The sequence below is a fragment of the Lynx rufus genome, unplaced genomic scaffold (assembly GCF_022079265.1).
Source record: "Lynx rufus isolate CCGP_SWC_20201006 ecotype Redwood Valley unplaced genomic scaffold, mLynRuf1.p SCAF_1, whole genome shotgun sequence".
Classification (NCBI taxonomy): domain Eukaryota; kingdom Metazoa; phylum Chordata; class Mammalia; order Carnivora; family Felidae; genus Lynx; species Lynx rufus.
In genome coordinates this window covers 92,294,854-92,309,125 of record NW_025814823.1, presented here as the reverse complement: position 1 = coordinate 92,309,125, position 14,272 = coordinate 92,294,854, and the positions used below count along the sequence as shown (strand labels likewise).

The 14,272-nt window shown below is 35.3% G+C and overlaps 1 protein-coding gene across 1 annotated transcript in view; it reads right to left on the bottom strand.

The window, feature by feature from the left end:
* Positions 1–215: 215 nt before the first annotated feature.
* Positions 216–14,272, bottom strand: part of YTHDC2 (YTH N6-methyladenosine RNA binding protein C2) — a 71,550-nt gene continuing 57,493 nt past the window's right edge. The window contains exons 26-30 of the mRNA XM_047083466.1: positions 10,593–10,770; positions 4,242–4,445; positions 3,366–3,548; positions 2,073–2,164; positions 216–1,972 (exon numbers count right to left, since the gene is read on the bottom strand). Of these exons, the coding sequence (XP_046939422.1) occupies positions 2,084–2,164; positions 3,366–3,548; positions 4,242–4,445; positions 10,593–10,770 (646 nt within the window). The 3' untranslated portion in view covers positions 216–1,972; positions 2,073–2,083. The remainder of the gene's footprint in view (positions 1,973–2,072; positions 2,165–3,365; positions 3,549–4,241; positions 4,446–10,592; positions 10,771–14,272) is intronic.

Here is a 14,272-nt window from a genome sequence, read left to right as displayed (position 1 = left end):
TCAAAAGATTTTATGTTGAACACATCTTGAGCTTTTTTTTCCATCCCCTTGTGGTAATGAGGCAAATTTTTTCAAGAAAGAGATACTGATGTGAAATCATCACCTTCTATATATCAATTTAGTATTCTTCAAGGTGTTTGAAACTCATTAATAATATCTCAAGGGATATTATTGATAAGCCCTATTATAGAGCATCAGAAATAACAAGACCTAAATAATTTAACAGAATTTCATTTAATAAGTATATTTAAAGTTCATCTCTTCCAAAAACAGCATTTTAATTACATTCAAATTGTGTTCATTTTAAATATCAACAAACTCATCATTTACATACAGGGCTAGATATTAGAAAACAGAAGGACATTAAAACAAGTTTTATTTTTTAAAAGTTCTCACTTCCAAATTTAGAATACCATAAACTGTTAAATATATACCCAAACAAAATGTATATACAGTATCAGGAGAAAAAAAACACAAGTTGCTCTAATAGGAAAAAAAAAACCTGTAATACACATACAGCAGAACATAATTCACATAGGCTCAATTTACAAGTGTATCTCAAAGTATAAAACAAACCAACAAAAAGCCAGTAACGACAAACACAGGCAAAATTCACAGCTGCCATTCTAAACTACCGCACCAACACACAATACTTTCCAAGAAAAAGACGGGTTCCCAAGATCTTATGTTGACCCAGGACTTTTCACTTCTTTGTTTTCAAATGCAGAAGCAAAAAAGCCTTAAGAGTTTTCTTCTTGCCTTTAAATTAGATTCATGTTGGTTTTTCTTCAATAACCCAAATATATCATGAGAAGTGCTATCAAAGCTGTTCTATTTAGAGCTCAATAACCAAGACATTTCTTTCATTCCGTATTTCCCTGTACCTCTATTTTCCTTCAAAAAGCCACTGGGGAAACTTTACAGAGTGGTGGTAAAGAGATCAAATAATCCTGAGAAGACAAGGAAACAGGAGAGCTGGCACTATCACTGGTTTACCAAAAATTACACCCCCCCCCCCGTTTATTAAACCATAAATGCAAAACAGTAAGAAATCCAAAAACGCAAGGAGCCTGAAAAGTACTGGAAAGCAAGCAGGAGGCATGCTGAATTGTGGTGTGGCTTTCGTTTGAAAGACATACACCAACCAGGCTCCTGCTAACTGCTGGGCACTTTTTGTAACATGCACCATTTGTTTACATTTTTAACTTGTCCAAGCTGAGTTTCTCTAGCCAAAGCAGAGAGGTCGTAATTACCGTGCTCAGGTAAGAGAGGTGTGAAGGTTGTAAGATGAGAGGAGGGGGTAAGATGCAGGACCAGGAATAAAACTAAGCACTAAATCTGATCCAGTCAAAGACAGGAAAGAACCCTGATTTTCTTCAGATTTTACTACACTTTATAATCAAAGAGAAAAGAACATCTCTCCTTTTTTTTCGTAATGTAGCTCAGGTTTAAAATGGCAGAATGAATAGTCCTTTATCAACACACACTATTTTTAAAAGGGACATTTTTAGAATTGGATTGTTTTTAATGACAAACCTTAAGAGTTATTTAGCTCTTCTAAAATGGTGCTCAGAGGTACTGATACAGGCCCTTCTTAAAAGGAAACAACTTACTTTGCATTAAAAAAATCATCAATAAGAGTTATGAGTCAGTGTTTTCAACAAACGAAATGTTTAACTTCAAATTAAGTATGTTTTTCAAGTAACTGCTGTTGTGCCAAATAGTGTTACCTGCTACTATTTTATTCAAGTATAAACATATAATTAACAAACATTACATAATCATTCTTTATGATCACTATAAAAATTTAAATTACCCTTTTCTCTTTTATATGAAGATGGTGGTTCTAAAGTAACATTAAGCCAGAAAAGCCCATTCATTCATCACACACATCTATCTCCACCTCAGTTTTTAGAAGTCAGTGCATTCAGTGGTTATAAGTAGGTGCAATGTTCTTCTGTAGTTAAGAGATCTGAAAGAGTTAAAAAAAAAAAAGGGGGGGGTAAGTAATTTGAAAGATATCCTTAACAATCATAAATACTGCCAGTACTCAAAGTCAAGTATAGTGTAACCTGAGTTCAGGTCAATCAGTCGTGGCTTTTTCTCCCGACGGAAGGCGTTCCCATAACTGGAGCAACTGTTCACCAACCTGAGGCTCGAGCTCCTGGATAAATCACAAGTCACACAACAAACACCAAGGGAAATGGATTGAATTTTTTTTAATCACCAAAACCTATGCTGATAGAAATGTAAGAGAAGTACTTTGAATTTCATTTTTCTACCAGAACATGATAAAATCATGCAACCTATGTTCAGGTTTGTGAAGTTCACTTCCAGACTTCAAGATTGTAGTTAACCCTCAAATACAGCAACTATTTGTGACAAAACGGTAAAGAGATTTCCATGGAGTTCTTCTGGAGCTTTTTACTATGTGGAAATCATGAATTTTTTTTTAAATGGAGATTTACCAAAACCACTCCACTTCAACTTTCAAAGGTTTACTGTGAAACCTAGCGTATTTGATGTTTGGGGGGGTTGTTAAGAAATTATGATGAGTATATAATATTCTTATCTTAGGAATTAGGCTTATTTCAAAATCCTTAGTATAGAATAAAAATTAAAATATTCTGATACAACTGAAAAGAATGTCATTTATAGTCCTCTTGTGATACGATGTGCATTTAAAAAGAACCCAAACACTTTTCATATGGCGATTTAAAGCGAGCCACACTGGTTTAAATAGATTATTAGCCGTGTGACCTTAGAATAATTTCTCCTATTTCTCCTACCTAAAATTGAGCTAATAAAGCAATATGCATTAAAAAATGACCTCATGGAAAGCAGCTAGCACAGGAGTCCATATATATGTTAATTCCCATCCCCTTAACCAGCTTAAAATACATGTCAGCAGCAATGATGAAGGCAAAGCAAACATAACAGAAACAAAACAAGTCACAAAAATATAAAAAAGCTGTTTTTATATTGCATCATTAGTTAAAGGCACAAAGATGTCAGATGCTGTTGTTACCCTCAGTGAGATTACTTCAGAATTACACTCCGTTTTGATCAGAGCTTCAGTTACTAAGACACCAGGAGCCTCCATGAAGTAACTTATGAAAGACTTTGTCCGTAATGATGGAGAGAAGTCAAATTTACCAAATGTTAAAAAAGCAATGAGCTCTGTCAAACACCAGTACGAGCAGGTTTTTATACTAACTCTTTTACAAACCTGAGCCACCGTCTCCCGTGTGCACACAGAATATACAATTTGTACTCCTACGTCTCCCTCTCAAACGGACCACTGCATAGCAGCAAAACAAAACCAAGAGACCAGAGGAAGGCAAATATGAAAGGCCACCGTATACCTGCCCGTCTCTGCTGATCTGGACCTTCTTGTTGTCGTTCCAGGGGTTAAGTAGATGGTGTGCAAACTGGAAGGGAAGACTCTCCTTCCGGACCCACTCCACCTTAAACACTCCTCCCAGTCCAGCGGAGCCCCAGTCCTGGCTCTTCTCCCTTCCTATCTCCGAAGACATCCTAGAAAATCCCTGTGGGCCAAATGAGGGCAAGGGGAAAGGTAAGGAGGATATTAAATATCTGAATAAAATTTACCAGAGAAAGCTCTCCATTTTTTTTCTTTAATTTTAAGGTAAAGTGTAATATAAAAACAATAGATATCTAACAAAAACAAAAAGAAGTTGTTTTTTATAAAAAAGATGTATTAGCACATTTCTAGCCTTCTAACATAATTTTAGTATGAACAGATATTTTCTAAATAATGTATTAACAGCCCTAAACCCACATTTATTCCATGATAAATGGATATACTCTAACCTAGAAGTTTTACTTCCAAATATTATACATCAAGTCAAGATGAGTTAAGAAACATACTCAAGTTTCTGGATTGTCAATTCTAACTTGCTTGCCTATTTAAATAAACATTTTACCAAAAAAGTCAAGCTTCTCATTACTCTTAATCCACCTGAAAAACAGTAAATCTAAAGTTACCTTCAGAAGGAGAAATGGTTTATCTAAAGAGATTCTGGTAAGACAAGGAAAACAAAGGGATCCCTATTATCATTCCCCTGAAGAGGTACAATACATTCCTCATTCTGTCAAGCAAAATGCATTCTTGCATTCTGATGCAATAAAAAGCCAGGGTGTTTTTGGTTTTTGTTTTAATCTCTGTGGTCTAACCTGCAGCCAGAACAACCCCATTTTACTGGTTCAGGATGGCTCACCTGGAAATGTCCAGATCCTTGAACAGAAAATACCAAGTAAACCATGCTGCTTTCCCAAAAGGCTCGATTTAGCTTCCGCTCATTACTAGGGGTTGTAGACCAGATACCCTTCTGCTGAGAAATTTCAAGGTTTCTCAAATTGCTACTCTTCATTATGAAGTATCGAATAGGCATGTTTGGTCTTGGTGAAGGAGATTTTGAGCCCTATAAAAGAATGCATAAGTTCTTGAAAGGTAATTTGACCTTTCAAAATCAATAGGCTCCATTAAATAACATCTTCATAAACATATAAACCAAAGTATTTTACCAAATATCCAACAAGTGCAAATAGCTCCATTGTGCCTGAAAAGCTACACAAGGCTCCCTCAGAATGAGGTTACAGAGCCAAAACCAAGCACTCATTTTCAGAGCATTCAAAATCTCTTATCAAGAAGGATTTGGGATTATAAACTTTGATTTATATTGCAAATGTATTTTCAGAAACTATTTTAATACACTTTCAAAGGCTGAAAACAAAGCAAAAATTTGCTCCAGCTTCCCGCCTGGATACAGCTTCCAGGCAACAGTGCAGGGAAGGGAAACAGAATCCAGCCGTCTCAGTGAACTGCAGAGAGAGAGCCTGGAATTGAGAGGCCAGGGTTAGAATTTGCACAGCAGTGTGCTGGATATAAGAGATTTGCACAGAAGGAGAGTTCCCAAGGAACTAAAGAAGGGTTCCCACAAGTTTCTGACAAGTACTGACCTGCACGTGAGTGAGAAAACATGATTTAACGCCAGGGAAAGATCCAGACAAAAGCAGTAAACTAAGTAATTCCTGGAGCTCACACGGGGTTCGGAGTATTTGATGTTCTCCCCAGCCAGAATGGAAACAACTGTTAATACATAGGGCATCAGCCCACAGAAGGCTCATGCCTTAGTACTGAAACTAAATTAGTACCAGAATAAAATCTGCTCAGGACCTGCTATAACACTTAAAAGAAAAATCTTAAAAACATTTAACTGATTGCCACTTACTTAGTGGTATACCAGAGAGATGTCTGACACTACTTAAAGGAATACAACAAAAATCTAGCAGCCAAATGAAATTATAAGGAATGCAAAGAAACGGAGGAGAACAGATCCATAACCAGGGAAAAAATGAACCAACAGGAAAAGATTCACATCTGACAGATGATGGAATTAGGAGACAAAAAAATGTCAGAGCAGCTATTATAAATATATTCACTGTGTTCAAGAAGGTAAAGTAAACATGCATGTGCCTTAAAGGAGAAATGGAAAGTGTTTTTTAAAGGCCCAAAGGGCATTCTAGAGATGGAGATATAATATTTAAAGTGAAAAATACATTAGAAAGAATGCACAGCAGATGAGACACTACAAATAAAAACATCAGTGAACTTGAAAACATAGCCAGAGAAACCATCTCAAATGAAACAAAGAAACCAAAAAAGAATTGAAAAAAATGAAGACAGCCTCAGTGACCTATGGTATAGTATCAAGTGGTCTTGCACTTGTATATCCCTAGTCCCAGAAAGGAGGGGGAAGCAATGAGACATAAAAAATACGTGAAGAAATAATTATCTTAATTTTTCCAAAATTGATGGAAACTATGAATACATAGATTAAATAAGAACTACAAACGGGGCACCTGGGTGCTTCAGCCAGTTAAGCTTCTAACTCCTGGTTTCAGCTCAGGTCATGATATTGCAGTTTGTGACTTCAAGTCCCATGTCGGGCTCTGTGCTGACAGTGCACAGCCTGCTTGGGATTCTCTCTCTCACTCTCCACTCTCTCTCTGCCTCTTCCCTTCTCTCTCTCTCTCAAAATAAGTAAATAAACTTAAAAAAATTAAAATTAAAAAAAGTTCTCATAATAAGAAAAAACATTTAAAAAAACTACAAATAGAAACATATCAAAATCAAATTGCTGAAAACCAGTGATAAAGAGAAAATCTTAAAAGCAGGTAGAGGAAAAAGATACATTATATACAGAGAAACATTATATACAGAGAAACAAAAATGATAGTAAACCTCCCTCAGAAACTATGTAAACGAGAAGATAATGGAGTGACATCTTTGCAGTAACAAAAGAAAACCACTGTCAACCTAGAATTATATACACAGTAAAAACAGCTTTTGGGGCGCCTGGGTGACTCAGTCGGTTAAGCTTTCAACTCTGGCTCAGGTCATGATCTCATAGTTCGTGAGCTCAAGCCCCATGTCAGGCTCTGTGCTGACAGCTCAGAGCCTGGAACCTGCTTCAGATTCCGTGTCTCCCTCGCTCTCTTCCCCTCCCCCACTCACAGTCTGTCTGTCTCTCTCTCTCAAAAAATGAATAAACATTACAAAAAATTTTTAAATAGCTTCCAAAAATAACAGTGAAAAATGGTTTTTCAGACAAAAGCTTAAAGAATTCATTTCCAGAATATCTGTACCAGAGAAAATGTTCAAAGAAAGTTTCCAGACAGAAGCGTATGATCCAAGATAGAAATCCTCATCAACACAAAAGAATAAAGAACACAAGAAATGGTAAATATTTAGTAAATATAAAACACATTTTTCTGACTTTTGGTACAAGATAATTTACTATGAAGTAAAAAAAAACCAATACACTGCAGCAAGTATAACAAATATACAAATAAAACGTATGAGACAAGTAACACAAAGAACTAAAGGGTAAAATAAAAATACACTGTTGCAAGGTTCTCAAACTATACCTGAGGTGGCATAAAACTAATTCAAGATATACTAGGGAAAGTTAAAAAATGGCTACAGTAGTGAATTCTACCAAACATTTAAGGAAAAAATCATATCAATCCTATGCATCTCTTGCAAAAATGAAGTAGAAAGAAAACTTCCCAAATAATCTTATGAGGCCAGCATTACCCTGATACCAAAACAATACAAAAATAACACAAGAGAACTATAGAATATCCCTCATGAACAAAGATCCCAAATTTAACAGAAGTTCTGATTAAGCAAAATCAAATCCATTAATATTTAACACCATAATATGTCATGATCCTGCGAGGTATAAACATTAGAAAAGCAGTCAACAAAACCCACTTTATTAATAGAAGAAAAAAAATTGTGTTATCATTTCAACAGATGTAAAGACAAAAAAAGCACTGAACATAATTCAACATTTATTCCTAATAAACCCTCTCAGCAAACTAAATCCAAAAAGAAACATCCCACAGTTACATTATGATAAGTGGTGACAGATTTAATGAGGGATGGGGGTTGGGAGGGGGGGTTGTTTTCCCTCAAAGGTCTGTTCTCAACACTGTTATTAAACATTTTACTGGAGGTTCTAGCTAGAGAGAACAGACAAGAAAAAAAAATAAACAGAATCAATACTGGAAAGGAAAAAAGTGAAACTACCTTTATTAATAGATGAAATGGTTATCCATGTAGAAAGTACTGAGAAATCTCATATAAAGCAAACAGAATTAATAAATGAAGTAAGATCACGGCATATTGGGTAAATATACAAAGGTCAAATGTATTTCTAAATCATAGCAATGAACAACTAGAAATTAAAAATTTTACAAACAGCATCAAAGATATAAAATATTTAGTGATCAACTTAACAAAAAAATGTGTAATACCTGAACTCTGAAATTTACAAAACACTTGTGAAAAATTAAAGAATATCAAAAGAAATGCATATATATACCACACTTAATAGATTATAAAACTAAAAACTGTTATCAATTTTCTTCAAACTGATCTACAAATTCAATGCAATTCCACTCAATACCAAAATATGTTTCTGTAGAAATTAACAAGCATTTTCTAAAGCTTATATGAAAGACCATTAGAACACCCTGAATACCAAAACAATTTTTTTTATTATTTTTTGAATGTTTCTGTATTTTTGAAAGAGAGGGAGACCAAGCAGAAGAGGGGCAGAGAGAGAGGGGAGGACAGAGGATCCGAAGCAGGCTCTGTGCTGACAGCAGAGAGCCTCATGTGGGGCTCAAATTCACAAACCATGAGATCATGATCTGAACCGAAGTTGGACACTTAACCCACTCAGCCACCCAGGCCCCCCAAAACAATTTTTAAAAAGAACAAAAGAGTTGGAGAAAAAAATTAACTGGTTTCAACTTAGTATAAAGCTACTATAATCAAACTACCGTAGCAAAGGCAAAAACAGAGAAGTAGTATACAGATCAATGAAACAGGATACAGTCCAATAAATTGACCACATATTTACAGTCAATTGATTTTTGACAAAGATGCCAAGATAATTTCAATGGGAAAAGGAGAATCTTTCCAATAAATGGTGCTAGAACAATTGTATAGGCAAATGACAAATTATGATCCTTGATTCACCCATACTATGAACAAAACTTAACTCAAAACAGATCATATGCCTAAATATAAGAGCTCTCACTGTCACACTTCTAGGAGAAATACTTTGTAATCCTGAGTTAAACAAAGACGTCTTAGAACACAAAAAATATGAACCATAATAGAAAAATAGATGACACCAAAATAGAAAAAAATAGATATGGTAGACTTTATCAAAATTAAACACTTGCTCTTCAAAAGACACTGTTAAGAAAATGAATATGCAGGCACAGCCTATTAGAAAAAGCTGCAAAACATATATAATTAAGACTTGTATCTAGAAATATATTTTTAAATCTTACTACTAAATAAAGAAGACAATCCATAAACAACCAAAAAAGTTGAACAATTTGAACAGCTACTCCACACCAAAGAAAATTCAGGAATGGTAAATAAGCACATAAAAAGATGCTCACCATCATTAGTCATCAGGGAAGTACAAATTAAAAACAAAATGGGAGATCACTATATACCCACTAGAATGGCCAACAGTAAAGAGATTACTATTGTCAAGAATATGGAGTAAATGGGACTCTCAATAGATGATGGAAGGGAATAAAAAAAGTACAGCCATTTTGGAAAATGGTGGGGATAGCTTCTTGTAAAGATAAATGTACACTTAACCATACAACCCAACAATCCTATTCCTGGGTATTTACCCAAGAATAGAAACCATACGTACACACAACGACTTGCCCTCAAATATTATAGCAGCTTTATTCACAACAGCCCAAAAGTGGAAACAATCCAAATGTCCATCAACAGGTGAATGGATAAACATTCTATGGGTATGAGCCAAAGAGTGGAATACGATTCAGCAATAAGAAGTAATAAACTAATAATACACTGAATAATTTGGATGAATTTCAAAAGTGAAATAAGGCAGTCACAAAAAATTACATGCATAGGATTCCATTTACAGCAAATTCCAGAAAAGGCAAAACTCTAGGGACAGAGAGCAGTTCAGTTCAGTGGTTGTCATGATCCAAGGGTGATGGGAATGTTCTGTACCTGGCTGTGATACAGTTACATAATTATATACATTAGTCAAAATTCACTGGATTGTACAGTTTAAAGTGGTGAATTTTACTGTGCGTATCTAAATAAAGGTATTTTAAAATAAAAACCTCAAAACCTAAGAATGCAAATCCACAAAAAACATTTTATTTTCCTCTTATTTAACAAGTGTTTCAGCAGATATTTTCCTCACCAGAACACAACATATAGCTAAATAACCCTAATGAAATACTTACTCAGTACCAACAACAGGAGAAATAAAAGTAACATATTCTAAACATTTGAAATCATTTGTATTGCAAATTTTTTAAAAGATACATAGTTCTCAATTCCCTACCAACATCTATCTTCCTAACCCCACCCTGTCTTGTATTTTTTTAATATAACCACTGAATTGGAAAAATCAATAAATAACTGAAAAAAAAAACCTAATTTGAGACCATCTTTTTTTTTTTTAATTTTTTTTTTCAACGTTTATTTTTTTTATTTTTGGGACAGAGAGAGACAGAGCATGAACAGGGGAGGGGCAGAGAGAGAGGGAGACACAGAATCGGAAACAGGCTCCAGGCTCTGAGCCATCAGCCCAGAGCCTGACGCGGGGCTCGAACTCACGGACCGCGAGATCGTGACCTGGCTGAAGTCGGACGCTTAACCGACTGCGCCACCCAGGCGCCCCGAGACCATCTTTTTAACAAAAAAGGTTCTAATGATACAGAAAGGAAATAACAGATGGCTGAGTTATGGCATATAACTCGGTAAATGATCAGTTAGTTTTAAAACATCCCAAGATGGTAACAACGAGAAATGTTTGGCAAGCAAGAAAGACTAAAAAATTTACTCAAGGTGTTTCAAGTTTACCAGATTCAATTTATATCAAGAACAAAGACCATGATGAGTAACTGAAAAGTAGAACTGTTCTATAATTTTGCTTAAATCTGCAACATTAGATGTGCTAGGGATCAACTTGTGGATACCCTACCTTTCCTGAGGGTGGAGGAGAAGGGCTGGCACAAGGACTCGGGTAACTACTGCTGTCTGTAGATTTCACAGAAGACTGATCCGATCGGTCATCAGTGCTTCGTTTAGGATGTAAAATTCCTCTATCTTTGTACTTCTGAGGTGGGTGTAGTGCTGGAGATGGAGATTTCATCAATACTCTTGAGTGAGAAGGAGGAAGCAAAGATCAGTTACATACAAACTCGTGATTGAAAGCAGATGCCATTTCAAACCAAAGTTTCAGGGGCGTTATGATTTACGGAATAGTATTTAAAAAGGGAATTTCATTCTTCTCTTACATTTTTTTTTAATTTTTATTTTTGAGAGACAGAAAGACAGCACAAGTGGGGTAGGGGTAGAGAGAGAGACACACACACAGAATCCAAAGCAGGTTCCAGGCTCAGAGCTGTCAGCACAGAGCCTGACACGGGGCACGAACTCACAAACCATAAGATCATGACCTGAGCCGAAGTCGGACGCTTAACTGACTGAGCCACCCAGGTGCCCCCTCATACATTTAGAAGTTTAATACCATCAGGGACATTAAGGGACACTTACAAAAAGAGGTAAAAATATATTTATTAGCGATCTACAGAAGTCCTTAACTTAATGTTAACAAATACTCAAAGTATGATTTCCCTTACAAAATTCCTAGCCTCTTGTATGATGGTTTAGGAAAAGAGGTCTTTAACATTCCTGGAAGTCAGGAATTTTATAATTTTTCTAAAAGTATATGTCTTTGTGGAATAACCAGACATAAAAAAGAAAAGATATTATTGAGTACGTCCTAAAGTCATTCAATAGTAAAGTTCACAGCACCACCTATAAATTATACTTGTCAAAATACTGGATTTAATCAAGCCGTGAGAGCTAACTGCCAGTTTACACAAAATATATATGGTATGGCAACAAATAATGCCAAGAAGAAACAGACAAATCCAGAATGTGGTACACCTCACAGTATCACCACCCCACTTTCTTCAAAAAAGTCGAGAGGACCTGCTCTGGATCACGAGAGACTCAAGACACATGACACCCTGAGAAATGCATGAGCCATTTTACTGGGACTGATCATTGGAATTCGATTATGTAGGAAAAATTCCTCTATTTTTAAGAGATGCATATTTAAATATGGAAGGGTAAGATGACATGATATGTGGGATTTATTTTAAAATATCTAAACCAGAAGCATTTGGGTGGCTCAGTCAGTGACTTTGGCTCAGGTCATGATCTCACAGCTCAGGAGTTCGAGCCCCACCTTGGGCTCTGTGCTGACAGCTCAGAGCCTGGAGCCTACTTCGGATTCTGTGTCTCCGTCTCTCTCTGCCCCTCCCCTGCTCCTGCTCTGGCTCTCTCTCTCAAAATAAAAATTAAAAAATTTACAAAACTTTTTTAAAAAAATAAAATATGTAAACAAACAAAAAAAGCAGGAGAGAACAAAGAATATTTGGTTAGATACGGATATGGAGTTCATTACGGTATATCATTTAGTTTGCTGTGTTAAATAATATTTATAATAAGCGTTTAAAACAAAAAATGATGTGTTCAATAATTCATAAGCTTCCAGAGAGTCTTGTAATTAATAATTACTCTTCCTTCAAGACAAGTTAAAATAGCTAATCCCCACAATTCGCCCCTGCTTCAATCAGTATCTTTAATCCAGGATTATTTCTTTCACAAATGAAATAAAATAGCTAAAGCCTAAAGGTATTAACAAAAGAATATATAAGGAATGCACACCTGAATCATCAACAACTTAAGAAGTATAAAAAACAATCTTTCAGGGGTTTTTTCCTTCATGAATTGATGTCCAATGCATTATCTAAATTCAACCCCTAAAATCCCATCGTTCCTACCCCTAGAACCTCAGAGACCTGAAAATTAGGCAAAAGAACTTAACGACAGTAAAACCGGGACTCAAACTCACAAACCATTAAGATCACGACCTGAGCCGTAACTGAGTTGGATGCTTAACCAAATGAGCAACTGAGGCACCCTAAAATGTTTTTATTTAAAGAAATTATGAGGGCGCCTGGGTGGCTCAGTTGGTTGAGCGTCCGATTCTTGGTTTTGGCTCAGGTCATGATCTCACAGTTTGTGGGTTCAAGCCCCACATCGGGCTCACGCTGTCAGAAAAAAAGCCTGCTTGGGATTCTCTCTCACTCTCTTTCTGCCCCTCCCCTGCTCGTGCTCTCTCTTTCTCAAAACAAATAAACTTAAAAAAATTTTAATTAAAAAAAAATTATGTACCATATATCTTGCCAATGTACAGTGAAAACATGAACTACAGATACTTTTTCTCTAAGAAGTAATCTCACAGACTGTAATTTCTCCTTTCAAGTATAATTTTTCCTAAGAGTCCTCATTCTTTTCCCCACCAAATATATCAACTTCAAGACATTATCTATCAATAACACCAAAAGCCTGAAAGTAGATGAAGTTCTGTGTCTCCCTGTTCAACAGGTAAGAATGAAGAGTGCCAGACTACAACTTGTAAGGAAATGAAAATGGTATCACAGGTGAAAAACTGAATTTATAAGACAAACAATATCTGAATTGTAACTAATATTACACTTTATAATTTTAGTTGTATTAAATTTATTTTACTAAATAAGCATGTATTACTTTTATTGAGAAACAAGTAGCCTTTCTCCTAAAAACATGTGTGCATGTGTGTATATATTGTATATATGAATATATAGGCACACACATATATACATCTGTATGTATACACACAGACCCATACATACACAACACACAGAGTCTCTACGAACCTAACATATTTTTATAGATGGGCCTAGGAATAACACTACCACCTAGCAATGTCTATGGAAATCTATTCCCATATTCTAAACCATTTTTCGAGTAAGCTTTTAGATCGATATTTCCAAAAAGTGGGCAGTGTCTAAGAAGAAAATGTGCTCTTCACTCTTCTATCGCTCAGGAGGGCCTACATCAGAGAGAAACATTCAGGAACGCACATGATGAAAAGGTTTTCTTGGCAAACGACTGAATTATTCCTCAAATGCAGTATGTGAAGAACTTGGAAACCAGTACGAATTATTTCTCTGCAATTCAAGTCTGACCTAATGAAGCCTTATGCTTCATTCAAATGTGCAAATGTGACCAAAAGAAAGTACAAACAGCCCCATTCGATCCTTACAAAACAGTAAACATCATGTATCTTTTATGTTTCCACTGTTCTATTTTTCTTTTTAACAATGAAATATTCTTACTACACAGACTTTCTACCAGTACTGCCGAAACCAGCATCACAGGCAAGAATGTCGTGTTCGTTATCAATTCTAACAGGGTAAAAAAAATTTTAAACTGATATGAAGAAATTCTGATTCTTATAAAATATAAATTTGATTCTAACAAATGGGGTTTTTTTTACACAACAAATATTTCTGAATCATGGCCAATGATTCATTATAACCACTATTATATCATCATAATACGTTTTTTGATAAATAATTCAATATAAGAACTCTCTTATTAATAATAATCATATAGTAAATAAAAATACCATGTATAATTGCTAAATGTTAGAAAGAAAAGAAGAACCTGGCTAAACTGTAATAGATTTTGCCCCTAGAGTAAATCTGTTTACTTCTGTATCATATGTCTCTGCTGGATAAAATAAAAACTCTTTGAAGGAAG